This window comes from Talpa occidentalis, unplaced genomic scaffold, assembly GCF_014898055.3.
Source record: "Talpa occidentalis isolate TD23 unplaced genomic scaffold, MPIMG_talOcc4v2.1 talOcc4.12, whole genome shotgun sequence".
NCBI classification, from domain to species: domain Eukaryota; kingdom Metazoa; phylum Chordata; class Mammalia; order Eulipotyphla; family Talpidae; genus Talpa; species Talpa occidentalis.
In genome coordinates this window covers 50,726,246-50,748,753 of record NW_023601212.1, presented here as the reverse complement: position 1 = coordinate 50,748,753, position 22,508 = coordinate 50,726,246, and the positions used below count along the sequence as shown (strand labels likewise).

General features: G+C 39.9%; 2 protein-coding genes across 12 annotated transcripts in view; one reads left to right on the top strand and one right to left on the bottom strand.

Annotated features, from left to right (window-relative positions):
- SWT1 (SWT1 RNA endoribonuclease homolog) overlaps nt 1-20,404 on the bottom strand; it is an 82,323-nt gene extending 61,919 nt beyond the window's left edge. For 4 of the 8 annotated variants that reach the window (XR_005124256.2, XM_037506303.2, XM_054693414.1 and 1 more), the window contains exons 1-5: nt 19,794-20,223; nt 15,418-15,507; nt 12,003-12,086; nt 7,243-7,301; nt 667-1,405 (exon numbers count right to left, since the gene is read on the bottom strand). Coding sequence is in view for 7 of the 8 variants with exons in the window: in XM_037506303.2 (XP_037362200.1) it covers nt 667-1,405; nt 7,243-7,301; nt 12,003-12,086; nt 15,418-15,498 (963 nt within the window). In the remaining variant the exon portion in view is untranslated. The other 4 variants (XM_037506304.2, XM_037506305.2, XM_037506306.2 and 1 more) reach the window with 4 other exon arrangements.
- TRMT1L (tRNA methyltransferase 1 like) overlaps nt 19,326-22,508 on the top strand; it is a 41,739-nt gene continuing 38,556 nt past the window's right edge. Inside the window, exon 1 of one of the 4 annotated variants that reach the window (XM_037506310.2) lies at nt 19,326-19,370. Coding sequence is in view for 2 of the 4 variants with exons in the window: in XM_037506308.2 (XP_037362205.1) it covers nt 20,340-20,556 (217 nt within the window). In the remaining 2 variants the exon portion in view is untranslated. Of the gene's footprint in view, nt 19,371-20,009; nt 20,557-20,820; nt 22,074-22,508 lie in introns of those variants that run through there. The other 3 variants (XM_037506308.2, XM_037506309.2, XM_037506312.2) reach the window with 3 other exon arrangements.

The following is a 22,508-nucleotide window of genomic DNA, read 5'->3' as shown; positions in this document are numbered from 1 at the left end:
GTAGAAATGTTTTACTAACAACATACTGGGCAAATTCAAGTTCCTGTTTTATATTCTACTGTAGAGAACTGGTTATAACACAGTTATGTTATAACACAGGTAGGTCCTCAAACTAGTCCACAAATACCAATTTATTAACATAATTTAGAAGCAAAATAGATATGCCAAGCTTCCTAGATTGGATCTCTGTATAGGTAGTTTACTTTGCTTGGAACACCACTGCTTCTTGCATCCCACCCATCTGGCCTTCACCAGCTCATTCTTTAGTCCTCGGTGTAAATGTTACCCCTTCCAGTAAACCTTTCTTAACTAATCCTTCAAGAGTATAGCAAGGCCATGTTAATCCCCTGATGTGTATTTATAGTCAGTGATAAGTACTAATCATATTTAAAATGACTGCTATGTGTCTCCTCAAATGAAAAAGGGACTGCTGTCTCCTGTAGGTTATTTTATTGCAGTGCCAAGCACACGGTAACACCAAAAAATAATGTGTAAAGGAACAAATTATTCAAAATACTAATTTCTGGGTGTCCTACAGTACCTGGGCTTAGAAGTACCAGTACCAGGCTAGAAAAAAATCTACAGTACCAGGCTAGAAAAAATCCAAACCTGACTATATCAAAACTCTTTGCTGAAGCCAATAGTCTTCATCTTGCACTACCTTACCTGGATTAGGTTTTCAAGAGAACTTGAGTCACTACTTTCTCGATGTTCACAATATTTTCCTTCCCCCTCATGAACAGTTGGATTATATGTGGAACCTGAAAATAAATGTTCACTTCTCTGCTTCCTCAAATTTAATGAAACATGGGAGTTTTCCAGGCATTCTTTTTTCTCCTCCTTTGTCTTTGATTTGTTGGAAACTAAATTGAAGACATTTTCTTCTACAAGCTTCTGGAAGGTATCACGGGACTTTACTGGGATTTTGAAACTGATCTTCCTTCTTCTAGATTCAAGGGATTCCTTAATTATCTTGTGGGAAGCACAATCCTGAGAAAATTGGATCCTCTTGCATTTCTCTGAAGCACATTTTTCAGAACTATCTCTCAATTTATTGTATCTTTCTTTCTTGAGTTCTTTCATCATCTCCTTCCGAACATGTAAGTGAGGACACTTTCTTTCACCTGTCTGGCCTTCAGTTTTAGGTTTTACATCTTTGGCAATCTTAGGACTGCTGAGGTTTTTAATTCCATAGTCAGGCTTACTCTTAACATTTGTCAATTTAGTATCTTTAATTTTAAAATCTACACATTTATTTATATCTTTTTTAATTCCATTTGAAGAAGGACTCTGTGAAATAATTTGATTATCATCTGAATATGATGTTTCTTGGAGTTTAACAGATCCTTGTGATGAAAAACTGGTTTTTGGTCTCTTTCTTGGAATGTCAGTTTCTACATTCAGTCTGTAAAACAGCACAGAAACAAGGTTAAATTACAATTATACATGTTTGTACATAACATTGCACTGTATCATTTTGGTTAAAACATGAGAAACAGCCTAATACGAACTTCTTAAAAAATATGAAATGGTTTATTAAGCATGAAGTGGGAAGGATTGGTCCACAGGTGGTGTTGGAATAATGGATTACTATACAAAAAATTTTATAGCATTATATAAATACCTTTTGACAATACATTGACAGCTTTATGTAATATCAGACAATATAACTTCCAAATAGTGTACACACGTAAAAGCAAATAATACAATTACAATACTTTACATTAAACCCTTAAAAACTACAGGGGAAAAGGGAATATTGGTCTGATTTCTCAACAGAGAATTTCTTAAACTGACAGCAGTATGAGAAATCACAAAGTAAAATAGTAAATGTAAATGACTATTTACTTTAGAACTTTGGAATATTAAAAAAAAATAGTAAAAGACCTGAGAAATGGTATTTGATATATATATGTGTGTGTGTATATATATATATATATATATAGAGCTTAGTACACAAAATTCTCACCCAAGAGGCATACCAATAGTCTAGAATAAGAGACAACCAGACATAAAAGAAAGAGAAAAAGGTAATGGCTAATAAACATTTGGGAGCAAAAGTTTGATTTCCCTAGTAATTGCAGACATGGTAACTATAACAACATACCATTTTTTCCCCTATCAAATTAGCACAGGTTTTCAAATAACATTAAATACTGGCCAGGAGTTACAATGCAGACCCTCTCATATGCAGCTGGTAAAAAGGCAAAAATGATATATGACCACAAAGGAATTTGACAAGATAATTAAAAATTCTAAAAAAGTGTTGATATTTTTTGATTTCCCAGTAATTCCCATTTTAGAAAACTTTAGAAAAGTGAAAAAAATCATTAGGGCACTAAGAAAATATATTAAAAGATATTCAGTTTGCAAACCCCCCCCCAAAAAAAAACAAAAAAAAACAGGAGGAACAAAATAAATAGTAAAATTTTGGCTAAGACTAAGAAACATCATTCTATCAAATATAATCAAATATAGTCATCTTAAATGACGTTCATGGTGGCCTAGAGAGGTGCTATCACCACTAGGGCCCGAGTTCAATATCTGGCGAGGGAGCGAAACCACATACAGTGCAGGAGACCGCTCTTGTCTCACTAGCTGCTCCCCTTAGCAATGTATTTCAGTAAATCGGCCTATTCTGATCCCCCCTCTGTCTGGTGAATCCTCTCACTCCCCACACCTCTGGCCTACAACCCAGTTCTTCTACACAACGATAAATAAATTTTTAAAATAAATAAATAAGCATAGGAAAAGGAGTAGGAAAAAATGTGCTAAAATGTTAGAAGTGGCAGTAGTTGGAGGTGATAGTATTTTCCTGCTTCATTAGATACTACTTTGTAGTCAAAAAGAAAGGGGGGAAATTTCAATGAAACTCAATCCAATAATTTATCAATAAATCCTCAAGTGTCTGGATAGTTTACAGTCCAGCGAGAAAGAGATGATAAATAAGTAACTTCTCAAATAATTATGCACGCACAAACTAAAAACATCAAAGCACTATGGTCCAAACGGTCATAATTAGCAAAAATCCATCATTGGATGGATTTTTTTCCTAAAAAATAAAATCTTGTTGGTGTACCACTTTACTATGTGAACTTCACAAGTACAGCCACACACCTCAATATGTGTACTGCCTCCCCGCAGTCCCCACTAAAGTACTAGTGCCATTCCCACTATCAGATTGACCCCTATCCATTTCTCCCACCCATTCTACTTCCTCTCTAAATATATATATATTTAAGATTTATTTATTTATGCACACAAGAGCTGGGGTACAGGCCAGAGTGGGGGGGTGAGAGGATTCACCAGAGACAGAGTGGAGAAGAGAACAGGCAGACTGACCAAAGTACACTGTTGAGGAGAGCAGCAGCACAAGTCAGGAGAGGTCTGCTGCGCCACGTGGGTTGCTGCCTGACTGGCTGGGAATTGAACTCGTGCTGCAGTGGCTGCGGATAGCTTCATAGGTTGCGTCTTAGCCCTTTGCACCACCAAGTTGTGTCTTAGCCCTTTGCACCACCAGGGAGGCACCCCCCCCAATATATTTTTGAAGCCAACTGTAAACTAATACCAAGAGCCCCCCCTTGTGGCACAGGGTTTGTTAAAGTCTCAGCACTACCAAGCTATCGCCAGCCACTGTGGCATGAATTCCATCCCCGGCTAGGGAGCTACCCACAAGGCACAGCAGACCTCTCCTGTCTCACCCGCTGCTCCCCTCAGCAGTGTATTTCAGTACATCTGGCTGTTTTGCTCCCTACTCCATTCTCTGGTGAATCCTCTCACCCCCCCTACCCAGCACCTCTGTCCTACACCCCAGTTCTTGTATGCATAAATAAATAAAAATAAATCTTAAAAAAAAAAAAAAACTAATACCAAAATCAAAGAAAGACAAGATAAAAAAAGAAAATTACAGACCAAACTCCCTTATGAACATACATGCTAAAATCCTCATTAAAATCTTAGCAAATTGAATCGAACAAATGCATCAAAAGGATTAGATAACATTACCAAGTGGGATTTATTCCAGGGACACAAGGATGGTTTAACATGTGAAAATCAATTAATGTAATTTACCACATCAACAAAAGAAAGATAAAACCATGTGATCATAGCATTAGATGCTGAGAAAGCATTTGATAAAGTTCAACATCCATTTATGATGAAGGCGCTTAAGAAACTTGGGATAAAAGGAACACATCTTAACATAATAAAAGCCATATACTACAAACCCGCAGCTAATCATTGCTAGTGGTGAAAAAATGAAAGCTTTCCCTTAAGATCTGGAACAAGAAAGGATGTCCATTCTCACCACTGTTTTTTCAATATAATATTGGAAGTCCTAGGTAGAGCAACTAGGTAAGAGAAAAACATAAAAGGAATCCAAATAGGGAAGGAAGAAATAAAATTATCATTATTTGCAGGCAATAGATAAATATATAAAGAGAATCCTAATAAAACTGCAGAAAAATGAATTAAAACAATTAACCAGTTTAGTAAAGTAGCAGGATATAAAATCAACACACAAAAATCAGTAGCCTTCCTATGAGCACACAATCAGTCTAAAGGGAAAGAAATTAAGAAAACAACCCCAGTTATGACTGCACAAAAAAAATTAAATACCTGGGAATAAACCTAACAAAGGAGGTGAAAGACCTATACAAGGAAAATTACAAAACACTGTTAAAATAAATAGAAGACACAAAAAAATAGAAAGATATTCCTGGCCATGGATCAGAAGAATTAACATTACCAAAATGGCCACACTATCAAAATCAATTTACAGATTCAATGCAATTCCTATAAAAATCTCAATGGCATTCTTCAAAGAAATGGAACAAATATTGCTGAAATTCACGTGGAATCATAAAAAATAAACAGAGCTCTCCTGACTAAAAAGGGTGAAAAAATGGAGGTATTACGCTCTCAGACTTCAAACTATACTACAAAGCCATAATAATAAAAACAACATGGTCTTAGAACAAAACCAGACACACAGACCAATGGAATCAAACTGAAAGCTCAGAAATAAAATCATGCATATATGGTCAACTAATCTATGACAAAGAATATACTGGAACAAGGATAGTCTCTTCAATAAATGGTGCTGGGAAAATTGGACCAGCACATGCAAAAGAAACTAGACTACTATCTCACACTATACACAAAAATCAACTCTAAATGGATAATAGGCTTAAATATAAAACCTAATACCATAAAAATATATAGAAGAGAACTTAGGTAAAATATTCCATGACATCAGCTTCAGAAACATCTCTGAGGACTCATGCCCAGAAGCAAGGAAAATGAAGGAGATAAATAGCTGGGACTACATCAAACTAAAAAGCTTCTGTACAGTAAGAGACAGTAACCTAAACAAAGAGATATCCTACTGAATAATGGAAAATATTTGCACACCATAAAACTGATAAGAGACTGCTATCAAAGCAGTTACAAACTACAAAGCAGTTACACAACACAACAAAAACAAAGTAAACAACCCAGTCAAAAAATGGGCACAAGAGGGGCCTCCCTGGTGGCGCAAAGGGTTAAGCACAGCACTGTGAAGCTGTCCGCAGCCTCTACAGCACAGAGTTCAATGCCTGGCTGGCCGAGAAGGTGACCCACATGGCTTGGCAGACCTCTCCTGTCTTGCTTACTGCTTCCCTCAGCAGTGTATTTCAGTCAGTCTGCCTGCTCTGTTTTCCACTCTGTCTCTGTGAATCCTCTTACACCCACCCCCACACCTCTGGCCTGTACCCCAGCTCTTGTATGCATAAATAAATATATCTTTAAGAAGCAAAAACAAACAAACAAATGGACAGAAGAGCTAAAAAGACACATCTCCAAAGAAAAACACAAATGGTCAAACATAAATGGCCAATATGAAAAAAATGTTCAACATCGCTATCAGGGAAATCAAAACCAAAATTAGGTTATCACTTCACAATAGTGAGAATGGCACATATTAAGAAAACTGGAAACAACAAATGCTGGCGAGGATGCAGAGAAAAAAGAACCCTCTGACACTGCTGGTGAGAATGTAAACCAGTCCAGCCACCTTGGAAAGCTGTGTGGAAGTTCCTTAAAATATTAACCATGGATCTACCATATGATCCAGCAATTCTATTTCTAGTAACCTACCCAAAGAACACAAAAACACTAATTCGAAAGTAACCCTGAACTCCTAAGTCTATTGCAGCACTATTTTCAACAGCTAAGATATGGAAACAACCTAAATGTCCCAAAAGAGGTGACTGGATGAGAACATTGTAGTATATATACACAATGGAAAGCTATTCAGCTAATCAAAACAGATAAACTCATGCATCTGGGCAGCATGGATGAAGGTGGAAGGGATTATGCTAAGCAAAACAAGTCAAAAGGAAAAAGTGGTTTCACTTAAATATGGAATATAGAGAAACTGAACAAAAGGTCAAGAAAAAGACTAAACTTGCAAGCAGACCATGGATCTGAAGCATACAGCAAGGGAGGGGGAGGAAGAGGAGTCAAACAGGGAAGGGAAGAGCACAAGGGACTATGGTGATGGCTTGCATGTGCTATGGTGATGGGAGAACTATACCTGAGGGGAAAAAATCAAATACCGTACAAAAATAAACAACAATATAAGAAAAACAAATTTTTAAAGTAGTCATTGAATTATCAGCACTTCAAGAGTTGAAGCCGGATAGCAGATTTTTAATAAACACTGAGACCAACTTGAACTTTGACTGCATTCTTAGAATACTCTCAAAAGAATTCAACATTACTTCTTCCTCCTCCCAAAGACTCTGTGGACAACTGTAAAGGTTAGTATATAGGTCATAAGTCTATTTACACTCTTACACATGGAAATAAAATTAAGGGTTAGGTTACAGAAATGTGCCTTTAAGCAAAAGATAATTTGTGAAATAGCAAACAGAACTCTGCTTGAACTTAAACCATTGAACTTAAAAAATATTCAGAACTTAAATATTTGAACTTAAAAATACTTAGAACTTAAAACAATTTTTTTAAAAAAGGACACTAGTTGAAAAGGCATTAAAAATCTGAATTGAAAAATTTAGAAAGTGATAGTCAACATAACATGAAATTTGTAATAGAATACACTTTAGCAGATGTTATAGAAGCAAAGTTTCATTAAATAAAAGGAGACAATTCAAAATAAAAACCGAAGAAAAGTCAGAGGCAAGTTGGATTTTTGTTTTTAGCAAACATTAATAGAGTTATTTGTTTGGGGGAATTTACCTTTTTGGTTCCTGTCTTCTTTTTATATTACTATACAAAATGTCCGTATGATCAGATTTCTGGGGAAAAAAAATGTCAGTCATTTAGGAAATATCAATTAGGTACCAGTACTATACTTACAAGGGAAGGAGACCAGGAGAAAATATTTTTTCCCATACCTATGTATTAATAAATAGATTGACATCACAATTTACTTAATTGTTCCATAATCTTGAGATGTGAAACGGAACATCCCCATTTTAAAGATAAAGTACCCAAGGTTCAAACAGAGCTTAAGTATCTTCCTCAGCATTACAGAGCAAATCAGCAACAGAGGCATCATTTAAAACTAGATCTCTCTACTCTCTACTCAATCACTCTTTCTCTCTATAAATACCAGGGATCTAGGGTTAAGCCCAAGAAAAAGAAAAAACAGGAAATATTCTCTGTCTTAAAGGGCTCAAGGTAAAGGAAAAGGATAAAGCACAGAATTAGTCATATATGTACAAATAACCTAATACAAGTCCATATCTAAGTATCAAGGCAGAAAAAATGGACAAGTTATAGAAAAGCACAAAACATCAAACACCAAAAGCTGGAAAATACCCAGGAACAAACAGTGAATAAAATATTTGCTAATGATTGAACAGAGAGAAAGATGGAGGATCTGCACAAGTCTGGAGTCATCTCTTCTATGCACCTTGCAAACCAGCATCAGCCAGGGGATAATTACACTTGGGAGAGAACTAAGACCTTATGATACAGGTCTCCACAAGAAGGTGAGACAAAGCCCATGATAAAGTGGGGAAAACCGAGAAACACTATCACCAGGAAATTACATGGTACTGGGAGAGGCAACTCTCCAACACCTGACTCTCGGGATTTCCCCTTGGCTCCTAGCCCACTGTAGACTTGCAAGTGCTACCTCACTGAAAGAACACTAACTACAGAAGGTCTATGGAGATGGGGCAGTGGGTATCTAGTCTGGCAGTCCCAAAGGCACTTGCTCCTACCCCACATGGACTTCTGGGGCGTTCCCTCAGTTCCTAGCCTACTGTGAACATCATTTCCTCGCTCCCCTACAGAACAATAGCTGCAGCGTGGGTGCGGAGCTGACACATCTGTGACTGCTGGCAGCTATAGTGTCTGGCAAGCTCAAGAAGTATCTGTCCCTATCCCATCAGGGCAGGCATCTGGGCAGCCTAACTACTAAGTAATCTGCAAGTTACAACTTAAAACATGGGCCTGCAGCCCAAGCCCACAGCATCCTGGCCACTCTGTTCATGCCTGAGTCTCATGAGAAAGGCACAGCGAGCAAAACATGCTTAGATCATAATTAGGCTATAGCTGAAGAGTCAGTTACAATTTGGGACTTCTGGGAGAGCACCACTGATAGTCTGGCTTGACCTACCTTGACTAAATGGTGATTGGAAATCCTTCCCTCAGTTCAAGCGGCTACAGGACCAAGGAAGGCTTATGCTCCTGGGAATCTACTGCAGCAGCCTTTATATCATCTAATCTCCAGCCCTCACCATGTAGCCTGGGTTCCTGGATCACCACCCCATACGGGCTCTTGAACTTGAGGCATCCTGATTGGTGATGAAGCTTCAACCAATACAACAGCAAAGCACAGTATCCAAGGCCAACACCCTACGCCAGTACCCTATAGCCTGCCATTCTAACCAAAGGCCGTCACTGCAGGACTAGGAAGGAAAGCAATCTAGCTGAATCCATAAAAATAATCAAATAGCATCAAACAGAAAATGAGGAGGCAGAGTAATTCACCCCAATCAATGATCAAAACGAAATCCTGGGAAAAATTCCTAGTACAGCAGAGTTAACCAAACTACCAGAATAATACTTCAGAACAACAGTCTTAATGATTACTGAAATTTTGAGAACAACGGACGAAAAAAGTGAGAAATACAGCAAGGGCAGAGAAACTATAAAAAGCTCCCAATAGCAGTCACAGACATAAATAATGCAAACGGTGAACTTAAAAAATACAGTAGAGTGGCTCATACAATGGGAAAAGGAAAGTCTATTCAACAAATGATGATGGGAAAAGTGGACAGCCATCTGTAAAAGAATGACAATAGACCACTATCTCACACCATACACAAAAATTAATTCAAAATGGATTAAAGACTAGCATGTAAGACATGAAACCAGAAAAAAACAGAAAACATAGGCAAAAAACACTGTGCCATGGCATCAATTAGGTCTTTAGGGATTCAACTTTAAGAACAAGGTAAACAAAAGCAAAAATATATAAATGGGGCTGCATCAAAACAGTATGGCGGTTTTTCAAAACATTAATAACATATCTATCATATGATCCAGCAATCTCTCTCCTAGGTATCTATTTGTAGCATACAGAAACACTAATTAAATGAAATATATATAGTTCTATGTTAACTGTGGCACTATTCAAAATAGCCAACCTATGGAACTAACCTAAGTGCCCAAGGGTAGATGAATAAAGAAGATGTGACATATATGTACAATGGAATACTACTAAGGTATAGAAAGGATGAAATCTTGCTACTCCCGACAACATGATTAGAATTGGTAGTTGATTGTGCTATGTTAAGTAAGTCAGAAGGAAAAAGACAAACACCAGATGATTTTATTACTATGTGAAATGTAAAAAACGAAAGGAACAGACAAAAACTCTCTGAAATCTGGCTGCAGAATTGCGGCTACCAGGTGTGAATCTATACTTCTAAAACATACACAGTATTGTAAATCAATATTACCACAATAAACATAATTTTATTTATTTTTTTTCAAATGTGAAATGTTTTATTTCATTCTTACAATCATTTTTTTTTTGAGGTTCAAAATGATAATATTCTATTTATTTATTTATTTATTTAAAAAAATATTTTATTTTATATAATTCTTACATCATTTTTCATTTTTATACAATATATGCATTTTCATTATGGTTATATTCCCCATACAATTGTACCCCCCCCTTATTTTGACTCTAGTCCTTCCTTTCCCCGCCTCTCCCTCCTCCAGCCAAGTGTGTCTCTGGTTTATAGTTGCTTGTTGATTTTGATTTTTACTTTATATTGATTAGTCTTTTTCCTGGTCTCTTATTTAGGTTTTCTAAATTCCTGCTATGAGTAAGACCATCCGGTATTTTTCTTTTTCTTTCTGACTTATTTCGCTGAGCATGATCCCTTCTAGCTCCATCCATGTTGCTGCAAACTGCATGTGTTTATCTTTTCTGATTGCTGAGTAATATTCCATTGTGTATATGTACCACATCTTCTTGATCCAGTCATCTATTTTTGAGCATTTGGGTTGTTTCCATAGCTTAGCTATTGTAAACATAATTTTAAAAAAGAAGAATGAATATTGAATGAAGATTGATAGGTGATGGGTAAGAGAAAAAGGGATTCTCAGCTAAGAAAGTCTGGCATTCTAAGAAGCTAGAATACTCTGGCATAAACTCAGCAGAGAGAAAATAAACTAGCAGAGCTGAAAGCACAGAGACTCTTTCAAGGAAGAAAAAAAAAAGCAACTGGATAGTTAAGGTTGATCAATTTAAGAACATCCTACATGATAAAATAAAAAATGAGTGAAGATTTCAACAGAGCAGAGATATGATGTAATCATTGTTTTAAAAAGGTTAGCATAGCAATAATAAATTGAAACAGCTATCTCACTATATGAAAACAAATTTCTAAAAACACGATTCCGCATTCATGCAACTTTCACAACTACTTTCCTTTATTACCCACAACTATGGAGGTATCCAGATATATACCTAATTTCCACTTGAATGTGGAAAGTACCACACCAACCAAGCAGTCACAAGTTTAGTGTGTTTAGTCTACCGTCATTATTTCCAGTTATTTGTGAGAATGTAAAGAATTCTGAACTTAGCTCTGTTCCTACACCTAAATTTGTATCCATGTACAAACCACTTAATCTTTTGGATCTCAGCTTCTGAATTCGAAAATGCAAACTCTGTTTCTGCCTTGGGAATCTCAACAAAAATATATTATAAATATAACTATACATGGGAGAAGACATAAAAGCTATCTAACTTCATATGCATGTTATTTAATCCCATGTGATAGGGTCTATCAACACACAATAAATAATGTGTTAAATGTTATTTGGTAAGAAGTAGGAAGGAAAAAAAACATAAGCACTGATTTCATTCTAGTGGATATCGAAAAGTAAGTATAAGATACAGAAAAATTTAATAGAAGAATAGTGGGGAGAATTCATAACACAGACCCTCTAATTGGAAAGATTAATATCATATTATTTTACCTATATTTGGAATCAAAAACAAAACTACAACAAATCAAGTTCACAGATATGGAGAACAGAATAGTGGTTGCCAGAGGTAGGAGTGGGAGGGTAGGAGAAATTGGTGAAGAGGTGAAAAGATACAAATTTCCAGTTATAAAATAACTAAGTTCTAGGGATATAATATACGTCAGGGTGACTACAGCTAACACACTGGACTAATAATACTGTATTGCATAGTTTAAAATTGCTAAGAAAGCAAACGAACATTCTCATCATAAGAATAAATTCTTTTAACTATGTGTGATGATAAGTGTTAACTGGACTACTGTGGTGCTCACTTCGCAATATATAAGCAATATATACAAGTCCAGAATCACTGTGCTGTATACTTGAAACTGATAAAATGTTATATGGCAATTATATCTCAATTTTAAAAACCCTTTAATTGTACATTAAGACTTCAATATAATTTTTAGATTTAGGTGCAGTATCTAAACACTCACCAGTTTTCTCTTCTGTGATGAAACAGATCTTGTAGAGCAAGGTGAACTAATAGAACTGGCTGAGGGTTTTTTCTCTTTCTTATCCTAAGAATGCCAATTGGAAAAAAGAAGAAACAAGAAAAGCACAAAATAAAGCACACTACAAGACTGCATCATTTCACCATTATTACTATAAATAACATTCTTTCCATATTAATAATAAACCTCAGAGAGGAACAATGTTTAAAGGCACACAAACTTTAGTAACAGGAAGGGAAACTAAAATAGAAGGTAGACTCAACTGGAAGTCAGAAAATCTAGGTGCTCTTGAATTAGAGTTGAGATGGGATATAGGTATTGGAACAGAAGGTCAATGACAGCTCAGATAAGGCCATTAGGAAATGGCATTGACGTGATGGGATTCAGTCTTCTGAAACCATATATTCAATTATTTTTCAGTGGATCCTGAATTCAACAGACCCAGGACATACCTACCATTTACCAAAGACTTTCTAGATAAGGGTACAGATTAATGAAAAAGCAATAAAGCCCCTTGGCACATGGATATAAAGTCTAGTGCAGGAATACACAAATAACTTATATATTTGGAAGAAAATAAAGCAGAGAAAGGAATCAGCAAGGCCTGAGAGGTAGAGATGGAGGCAACTACAAATTTAAACAGAGCAGATGGATGAGGTCTCACAGATGGGTTGACTTCTGAACAGAGACCTCAAGAAGGAACAAAGCCGGGGGCCTCCCTGGTGGCACAGGGGTTATCAAGCTATTGCCAGACACTATGGCATGAGTTCGATCCCCAGCCAGGGAGCTAACTTATATGGCACAGCAGACCTCTCCTGTCTCGCCTGCTGCTCCCCTTAACAGTGAATTTCAGTCAATCCACCTGTTCTGCTCCCCTCTCTGTCTCTGGTGAATCCTCTCACTCCCACACCCCACCCCCCGGCTCCTCTAACCTAGACCCCAGTCCTTGTATTCATAAATAATTTTTTTTTTTTTTTTAAAAAGGAAGGAACAAAGCATATGAGCATCTGGGCAAAGAGTTTTCAATTCAAAAAGAATAACTGCAAGTGCAAAGCCATGAGGCAGGAATGTGACCAACTTGTTGGAACAGTGGCAAGGAAGGCAAGGAGTAGAGAGAGCAATGAGAGTAAGAGGGAGGCGAAATGGGGAGAGTAGTCACTTGTCAGCCCAGCAAGAACTTCAGCTTTTACCCTCAATGAAATTGAAAGGCACTAGAAGATACAGAGCAGAGGAGTGACATGATCTGACTTACACTTCAATAGCAGTACCTTGGCTGCTGTGTTGAGAACACAAGGAGGTAAAGGCAGAAGCAGAGAGATCAATTTATTAACTAATGTAATGATGGGAAAGCAAGTCGACAGTCTAGGTCTCAGAGATAGCCAGTGGAGGAGGTAGTCAGACTTTGAGTATTTTATTAAGAGCTAGTCTGGGGGGTCTCCCTGGTGGCGCAGGCGGTTGAGCGCATGTTGTGAAGCTGTTCGCAGCCTCTGCAGTGCCGGTTCGATCCCCGCCGGCCTCAGAGCAACCCACATGGCGAGCAGACCTCTCCTGTCTCGCCTGCTGCTCCCCTCAGCAGTGCATTTCATCAGTCTGCCTGTTCTGTCTACGCTCTGCCTCTGGTGAATCCTCTCGCCTTCCCATGCATCTGGCCTGTACCCTGGTTCTTGCATAAATAAAATAAATCTTTAAAAAAAAAAAAAAGTGGGTCAAGAATGTGCCAGCACATCCCGGGGACATGCTGAGGGACGAGTCATGAAACAGGTTTGCAAGGCAAGACTCTGGTGCTCAGTGAGCAGCCCTCTTGCTATTAATAATAAACAAGCATGACTGATTATGTGACAATGGCAGGAGAAGTAGGGTCCAGGGGAAACAAAGGGTATGTATCTTTATGGGAGACAGGACTTCAATTTTACAGAGAGCAGGAGGGGACATGTCAGCCACATATACAGGGAATACTTCCCATGCAGGTGCTTGGTGTAATTTCCAAACTACTCTTAGACCGTCTTGGACCCTGACCACACAATCAGTCAACGGTTACCTACGAGTCCCTGGCCACCTCCTGATGTGGACTATTGTCTCAAGGCAGTCATGCAGGAGTGCCTTATCCAATTCTTTCACACACACATAGGTGCACAGAAAGGCCATGTGCACACAGGTGCAGAGACCGTAGATGGAAAAGAGGCCACAACATAGCTGATAGAACCTGCTGTTAGACAGGATGCTGGCAGATGATGACAAAAATTTTGGCTGAAGTGAATGAAAGAATGAAACTGTATTTTACTAAAGTGGGAAACCATGACTGGGCACTTGAAAAGTTTAAGATGAGGAGGTACCAGCAAAGGATGCTGTGTGAGGCATGCACCAGTGAGAAAGTGGTAAAATACAAATCAGGAAAGTATGGTGTCTTAAAAGCTAAGTGAAGAAGGTGTTTCAAAGAGAAGGTATGAACAGTTATGTCCACTATTGCTGATGGGTCAAATCAGATGAGCTCTGAAAACTGACCTAGCAACATGGAAACCATTGTTGACTTTGATGAGCACCTATTTGGAGACTTCTGACTAGACTAGGTTGAGCGAATGGGAGAATTTCAAACAGCATCCCAAATATTAATGTCAAAACGGGAATTTGCAAGTCAAGGACACCAGGGTACTTTCTGGTCACACTTCAGGGTTTTATCGCAATATCTGGGAGACTAAATGAATACTCAAGAAAGTTAGTAAGCATCAAACACTGAGAAGTGTATGAACTCTGGAACACTTCATCCAGATGATGAAAAAGCCTTGTGAACTAACCATGATCACAAAAAACCACTTCTTTAGTGAATGTTCACCTTTGCCAGATTAGACACCATCTTAGACAATAATCTCACATAAACATGGTATAATTCTGATAATGTACTATGCAGACTAATCAGAGTTTACAGTAAAACTGACTACAAAGTTTTCTATTTTGGTAACTAATCTCATTGAAATCTTCAAGACGCTTCCTAGAGACCTACTCAGCTCAATTTATTAGATATCTTAAATTTAATCTACCAAAATGCTCAAGGCAGTGTACTGACTAAAAGAAAAGGGAACATGGGGAGAATGGTCTTTCCTGCCGTTAGCCTCCCCTACACAGGGTGGCTCACTTTGACTGATGAGCATGTGATCCCAGAGAGCATGCTGAGCAAGGGGAGAGGAGACCATGTGGAAATGGTCTAATGATGAATTATTACTATAAACAAAATAATGCACTTAAAGAATGAGAAAAACATCTCCTAGACCAGAAGGGTAAATATTCATATTTTTTTTTTACATACTTACATAATTCATTTTAAAACTGAGGGTTTTTTTTTCATTACACAAAATTAAACTGTAAAAAAAATATCTTTAGGTCAATAAACCAAAATTCTTACTTCGTCAACAAAGTTGGGTGATGAAATAGTGCCTTTTCTCCAAGAATTCTCTTTTTTCCCACAAGATTCTTTGTTGGACATTTTGAAAACCTAAAAAAAAAAATTAAAAATATATTATGTATCTTTTATAACAAACAAAAAAACCTCAGATATTTTTCTTCAAATATATAAAGATTGGAGTTTTAGAAAATTACTTCTATTTTCTAACCATGGCTAAAACAGCAGTATGTTTTCACTGTGTCATTTTATTTCACATATATTCTCCCTTATGATGTATTTCATTTCATAATGATAAAACCCTGTGTTTTTATCTATCACCTCTAGAAATAACTCATAATTCTGCCTCTAGCCCTGATTTTCTCTCAAGTATCATAGCAGACTTTTCTGCTTACAGGACTATAGTATTTTGCCCCACCTACACCTCACAACAAATGCCAGAGACCTCACCAGGTCCACTGAGATAACAAAATATGTCTAGAAACAAAGTCCAGAGGAGAGTTTACTACTAATAGTGAGGTTTACTGCTGCCTGATGGGGTTCCACGTGGGATGAAAATGATTACTCAAGAGTCTGTTGGAGTAATGAGAAGCCTAGAGGAACTTACATCAAAAGACTCCCTAAAGAAGGGAGAATTAAGATGAAGCCTTGCTGTGAAGCTGCCCGCAGCCTCTGCAGTGCCGGTTTGATTCCTGGCCACCGGCAAGGGTCCCACATGGCGTGACAGACCTCTCCTGCCATGTCCGCTGCTCCCCTCAGCAGTGTATTTCTTCGTCAGTCTGCCTGTTCTGTCCCCGGCTCCGGCTCTGGTGATTTCTCTCGTCCTCCCCCAATTCTCACTGTACCCAGTGCTTGTATAAATAAATAAATAAATCTTAAAAAAAAAAAAAAAAAAAAAAAAAAGATGCAGCCCTGCTTTAGGTCAGTCTAGCTTTTATTTACATTTTATTTAGAATCAGGCGGAAGATAAAAACAAGAAGCAAGCAAGCATGGGGGTGGGGGAGAGGAATGCTTAACCACTGGTGCAGGTCATAGCTGAGTTATCTCAATATCCTTTCTAATCTAAGCATACCATCTTTTGAGCTCAGGGTGGTCCTGGTATTCCTGATAATCTAAGCAGTACAGCCCTTCCTCATACCAGGGCTTCTGCCCTTTGTAGTTCATTATTTACAGCTTCCCTAATTGTACTATGGGTTCAGCTACAGAGCAATCCCAGAGTATACTGATACTTTGAAAATAACAAAGATTAGAAACCAAGCAATTCCAATCACTCATAGTTAACATGATCAAATAAGTGATGTTCTATAAAAGAATGATCAATTCTACAAATTCAAACTTTCAGAATGCTTTGATATGAAAAGATAAACAGTGATAGCTAACAAAAAAAACTAAAAGTAGTTAAGTTTTATTAAGGAATGTTTATCATAGTCTTCTAAGAATAGATTCCAAATTACCCAGAAATTTTGCCATGTAAGATAGTTTATCGTGATAATTGAATTCACAATTGAGTTTCAAATCAGAGTAATAATCTTCTCTCTTCCTTGCTCAAAGGATTCCATTCCATGGGCGGACGAGTACAATAAAAAACAGTAACTTCCATGAGATGCTTTGAGGCAATGGACAGGATATGATGTCATCTTTTCTAATTTAAACTGGTCATGGTGCCTTTGCTATGGGGCAAATAGGGTGTGAGAATTGGGAGATGGTATGATCTGGTTTGTGAGTCCTCACCCATGCACCTAGTAATACAGAAGACCCCAAAGCAGATTTACATAAGTGGGAAAAGGAAGAGCTTAGGGAAAGAAGAAAACCTACTAGCAGGTATGTAGGAGGAAGCTGGCTGATCTACCTACAGATAGTATCAGTTAAGCAGAGACAAGAATCCAAGTGGAAGCCAAAAAAACAGACACCAGCCTGCCCGTGTTCAGTCTTTTTAGGTCAACCTGGCAGCTCTGCTCTGCCCCCAGTTCCCATTGGCACCCTCTACCAACATTCAGGGGTGCTAGGGCTAAAGAGTCCCCAAAACTCCACCTTTTACCACGGAGTGGGCAACGAGTGCCACCATTGGCTTAGAGGTTGCTCCTCATTGTTCTTTTTACACTTTGAATACAAAATAATGCTTACCCACAAAACAAATTGAGAAAAAAAAAAAAAAAGGCATTGCTGATAGACTATTAAAGGAAAAACACCTGTGTTTTGAACATGACAAATGTTTTATATTAGTATGAAATTCATACTGATTTTGTGAAAATCAAAACATAAACTAAATGGACCTGTACTGGCCCATTCTCCAAAATGGCTTCTGATAATCTCCGTTACTTTACGTAGTTCTCTCTCACAAAAAAAAAAAAAAAAAAAAAAAAAAGGGCTGACTTATGTAACTAGTTGGGTATTGCTATGTGGCAGTATGTGGGTCACATAAGACACTGTGGCTTTGGCCTTTCTGTCTTGAATTGCTCACTCTAGGGAAAGCTTGCTGCTATGTTAACAATACATTCCAACAGATGTGAGGGAGGAGAGGCCCACCAAGGAATAACCTAGGACTCCTGCCAAGAAGCCCCAAATTCCAGGCATGTGAGTGAAACACCTTTGCCACTGATTCTGCAGCCTTAATCAAGTCTTCACAAGACAGCATCCCTATATCAGGTATCTTTTCTGCAACCTCATGAGAGACCTAGAACAAGATACACTCAGAAAGTCATTTTGGAATTCCTGGCCCAAAGAAATTGTGGGGATAATAAATGTTTATTGATGTTTTAAGTCATCAAGTTTGGGATACCTCACACAGCAAATAATATATTCACTTCGCACAATTCTTAGATCTTTGAAGATCACTTCTATTTGGGAAATCTCAAGAGCAGGGAACATTCTTAGAAATGCTTACTAAAATTTCCTTGCCTACACTGACTACAATCTAACCCTATTCATTTCCTGGTTTCCAGCTGGCATTAAATGGTGAGACTGATACACTAATTAAGCTTTTCATTAACCATCTAGTCTTTTAAAAGTAAAAAAGAAAAAGCAATGATTATCAGAGGATACACAAATACAGCTGGCCACATTATAACATTTTTGATTGTTAAGCAGCAACACTAGTTAAAACTTGAGAGTGAGAACACTAAGGCGGCTTTAGAACAGTAACTCATCAAAGGTTCATCTGAGACTGCATCCCAACCTCCATATATTCGATCTTCATCACCATGGAAATGGTGGCAAAAAGTGAAAGGGGGGAATTGTTAGGGGGAAAAAGATGTCCCAAAGCTATTTCCATATAGGCTTTGTGGACTCCACCCCCACCCCAGGTCAAAGCCAAAGTCACTGGGAACTCCAAATCCCATCACCACCAAAGGGAAGGTGGCTGGGACCTGAGGGTGGGGTTAAGCAGCCAGGTGGATAGAAAAGGCAGACACGTGGGCTTTGGGGGACCCCATTTTGGGCTCTCCACCAGCTCGCAGCTTCCGGCCAGCTCTGAGAGTGACTTTGGGTTTCCAGGTCGTCGGATCGGGGTTGCTCTATAACATTTCCATTAAACTGGGGAAGAGAGAAGGAAAAACTTCCAGATACACTTCCTAACTCCTGGGAGGTGTGGGGAGAGAAGGGACTAGGAGTGGGAAGGACTAACGTCGTGTTAGAGTTTCAAAGTGCCAAACATTCACACTCTCCCCCAGGGATTCTTAAACAAGTAGGAAATAAACAGACCAAAAAGACAGGCATTAGCTCTCAGCTTTATTAACTAGGAGAACCAAACTGAAAGTGTGAGTTTTGTACCTGAGACTAAAAGGGGGGGGGGGTCTCCCTCTCCTTTCCTGCTGCCTATAACGTTCAGACCAGTCAGAAAATTCAAATTTTCCCAGCCTGCCCCAGTAGCGCTACGGGGGGCCAGGGAATTCAACCCCATATGCCCAGAGGCAGAGGATCAATCAAGTGCCCTGAAGCTCAACACACTTGGCGCTCAGGTTAGCCAAAGCTTTAATACAAGCGTCGAACATCTCCTTCCCCCGAGAATCCCCATACACAGAGGCTTACGTGACGATACTGCCAACACGGTGGGAGAAGCGAGGGGCGTCCCAGAGGAAGGGTCCGCCAGAAGTACACAGAGCGTTAGACCCCATACCCGCCCCCAGAGCTGCCCCGCCCCGGCCCCAGCGGCGCCCAGCCCCGTCAGCCCCGCCGACTGGGCACCGGCAGATGCGAGGCGCCGGCCCATCAATATGCGAACGAGCCCCAGTCCCTACCTTACCAGCGCCGGCGGCGGTTGCGGATCCAGACACCCAGGCGGAGGGAAAGGGAGCCAAAAACCCGACGCCCGCTGGGAAATGTAGTTCCACCCTCGGATCTAGGCGACCGCACAGCCGCGGGGAGCGTTTGTTTAGCTTTACCTTTACTTCCTCTTAGAAAGTGGGACTCCGGCCTCGCCCCCTCAGCGCGGTGCTCTCTGGGTAGTGTAGTCTTGGCTCGGTAGGAGCGGGGGCGAAGGGAGCAGGGAGGGGTGGTGCACGCTGGGTAGTGTAGTCTCGGTTCAGTCGGAGCAGGGGCGAAGGGAACAGGGCGGGTGGTGCATGCTGGGTAGTGTAGTCTCGGTTCCTCTCAGCGGCGGATGGCTGGAACGGAGACGCACGGTGGAGACGGAACTCTCTCACCTCATTGGACGCGTCCCGATACGCTTCTGCGCAGCCTGTGGTGGCGTCGTAACGCCCCGGGGAAAGGGAAGCGGCCGGACCGGAATCGCTGCCTCTGGGTTTTTATTTTTCTGCTGATAGGATTTGGTCACTGGTTCTTTATCTTTTGTCTGTTGCACGCAACCCGCCCTCCCCACTTGCTGTCCCACCCCTTGGATCCAGCCCTCTGGGCGCTCAGGCCCGTTCTCTCACCCCGCCGTGAACCCCTCCTCGTCCCCGGGCGGGCCCGGCACGGAGGCGGTCACTATGGAGAATATGGCGGAGGAGGAGCTGCTGCCCCAGGAGAAGGAGGAGGTGACCCTGGTCCAGGTCCCGACCCCGGCCCAGGACACCGCTCGGGTCCCCGCTCCGGCCCCGGATTCGGCTCCGACTCCGGCCTCGGCTCCAGCCCCAGTCCCTGCCCTGGCCCAGGCTCCGGCCCTGTCCCCGTCCCTAGCCTCTGCCCCTGACGAGGCTGAAAGCAGTAAGTGCAGGATGCCCAGATCTTTCTGCTGTAGGAGAAGCGAGAAAAGCGCCTTGCTTGGGACGAGGGGAGGCCCTTCCTCACTGGGATGGCCTTTGTGGAAAAGGCAGGTTTAGGAAAATGGGAGTGGGGATGGGAGGAGGGACGTGGAGCGGAGAAAACGGGACTAGAACGGGGGAAGGCAGCGCCGCGGACCTCGAGGACGTCACACTGAGGATGTGTTGCCAGGGGTGCTGCAGGGGGGAATGGGAGGCGGAGGGCTTTTTTCCTTCACGGGGGAGGGGGACGCTTTCTGCTACAAAAATAGAAAGTCACACTAAATTTGGTAGTTTCCCCTCTCAGTGCCTTTAAAACGTGGCATAGTAGCCGAGGCAGCCTTTTTACTGTTGTGAATCCTAGCTGCCAAGTAGCTTTTATGCCTCGACGTACACAAAGAGATGAATTTTTCTCACTTTATTTCCTTTGGCAGCTTGCTTTCAAAAAGACTGTGTGGCCGATGAGTACTAGATGAGTCGACTGAGTATGAATGTCTTCCTGCAGACATAAATACCAATTGAGTTTCATCAGAAGTTTACTGTCGAAAATCAGTAGTTGATAGTATTTGTTTCCGAATGTGTTTCTATGTTTTCTAAATGGTGGTGTGATGAACCATCAAGACATTGAAAAGATTAGTAACACTTTAAGAATCTAATGAACGTTTTAAAATAAAAAAAAAAAAAAAAAGAATCTAATGAACGTTTTAAAATAAAGGTCGAAGAAAGACTGAAGTTTTTTTGAGAAAATTATTTTGTGATCCATAAATGGATTCCTAACGCTCTTTCTGAATTGTAACAAAATATCATTAATTCGTTGGCTTCACTACTTCTAGACCAGTTGTGAGTTTATTGTTTATAAAACACTTGGGTAGTAGTCTAACAGAATTATTTTGCAATTTTAAAACGACATAAATTGTTCGATTTTAGAGTAGGACTGATCACAGAAAAGACAGCCTGCTTGTCTTAGGCCCCACCCCTCTCATGTAAGATCCGAACTAGTAGGTGCAAAGTTCTGTGTTTCTTTACCTGCAGCTACAGTTGGGGAAGAAGGGTGTACACGCTCCTGGGTAAATTAGCCTCCACCTCTCCCCTAGATTGAGTCTGTTTATATTAATCAGAAGTGGTTCAGCAGCTGTAGGGAATGCATGCTTTCTCCACTGTCAAAATTATGTGAGCATTATTTGGAAAAATTTGTTCATGTATTCCAAAATGTACAAATGTGTAATTGAAGAATATTTGCTGTTTGAAAAACCTGGAAATGTATTATTAGGACAAGGATGTAATGATTGAGAAATCTTAAAATGCATCAGAAGTATACATTGCTCGCTTTTCAAAAATTATTTTTAAATGGTCTAGTTAGTCCTTTCAAATCAGTCATAATTAGTCAAGATGAAGATGGCATATCTAAAATAGAATTCAAAATTGAGGACGAAGTTGTAAAAGAGTCTCCTAGCATCTTGGCTTCCTCAGCTTTAACAAGAGGTGTGACTCTTGATTTCCTGTTCATTAGTGTTACAAAAAACAGGTGGTGTGATTTAAGTATAGATTGTCAAATGTCTACTATTTTTTTTTTTTTTTTTATAGAGGCATGTTTTATTTATTTATTTGTTTGTTTTGTTTTGTTTTTTGTTTATACATGCACTGGGTACAGTCAGAAGCGCGGGAGGGTGAGAGAATTCACCAGAGCCAGAGCGGGGAGCAGAGCAGGCAGAAGGACCGAAGTACACTGCTGAGGGGAGCAGCGGGCCGCAGGAGAGGTCTGCGCGCCATGTGGGACCCTCCTCCTGTGGCCGGGGAGCAGCCGGGGATTGAACCGGCGTCGCAGAGGCTGCGGGCTTCGCAACCCAGCGCTCAACCGCTGCGCCACCAGGGAGGCCCCAAATGTCTACTATTTTGAAGCAGAATGTGATGTCAGAC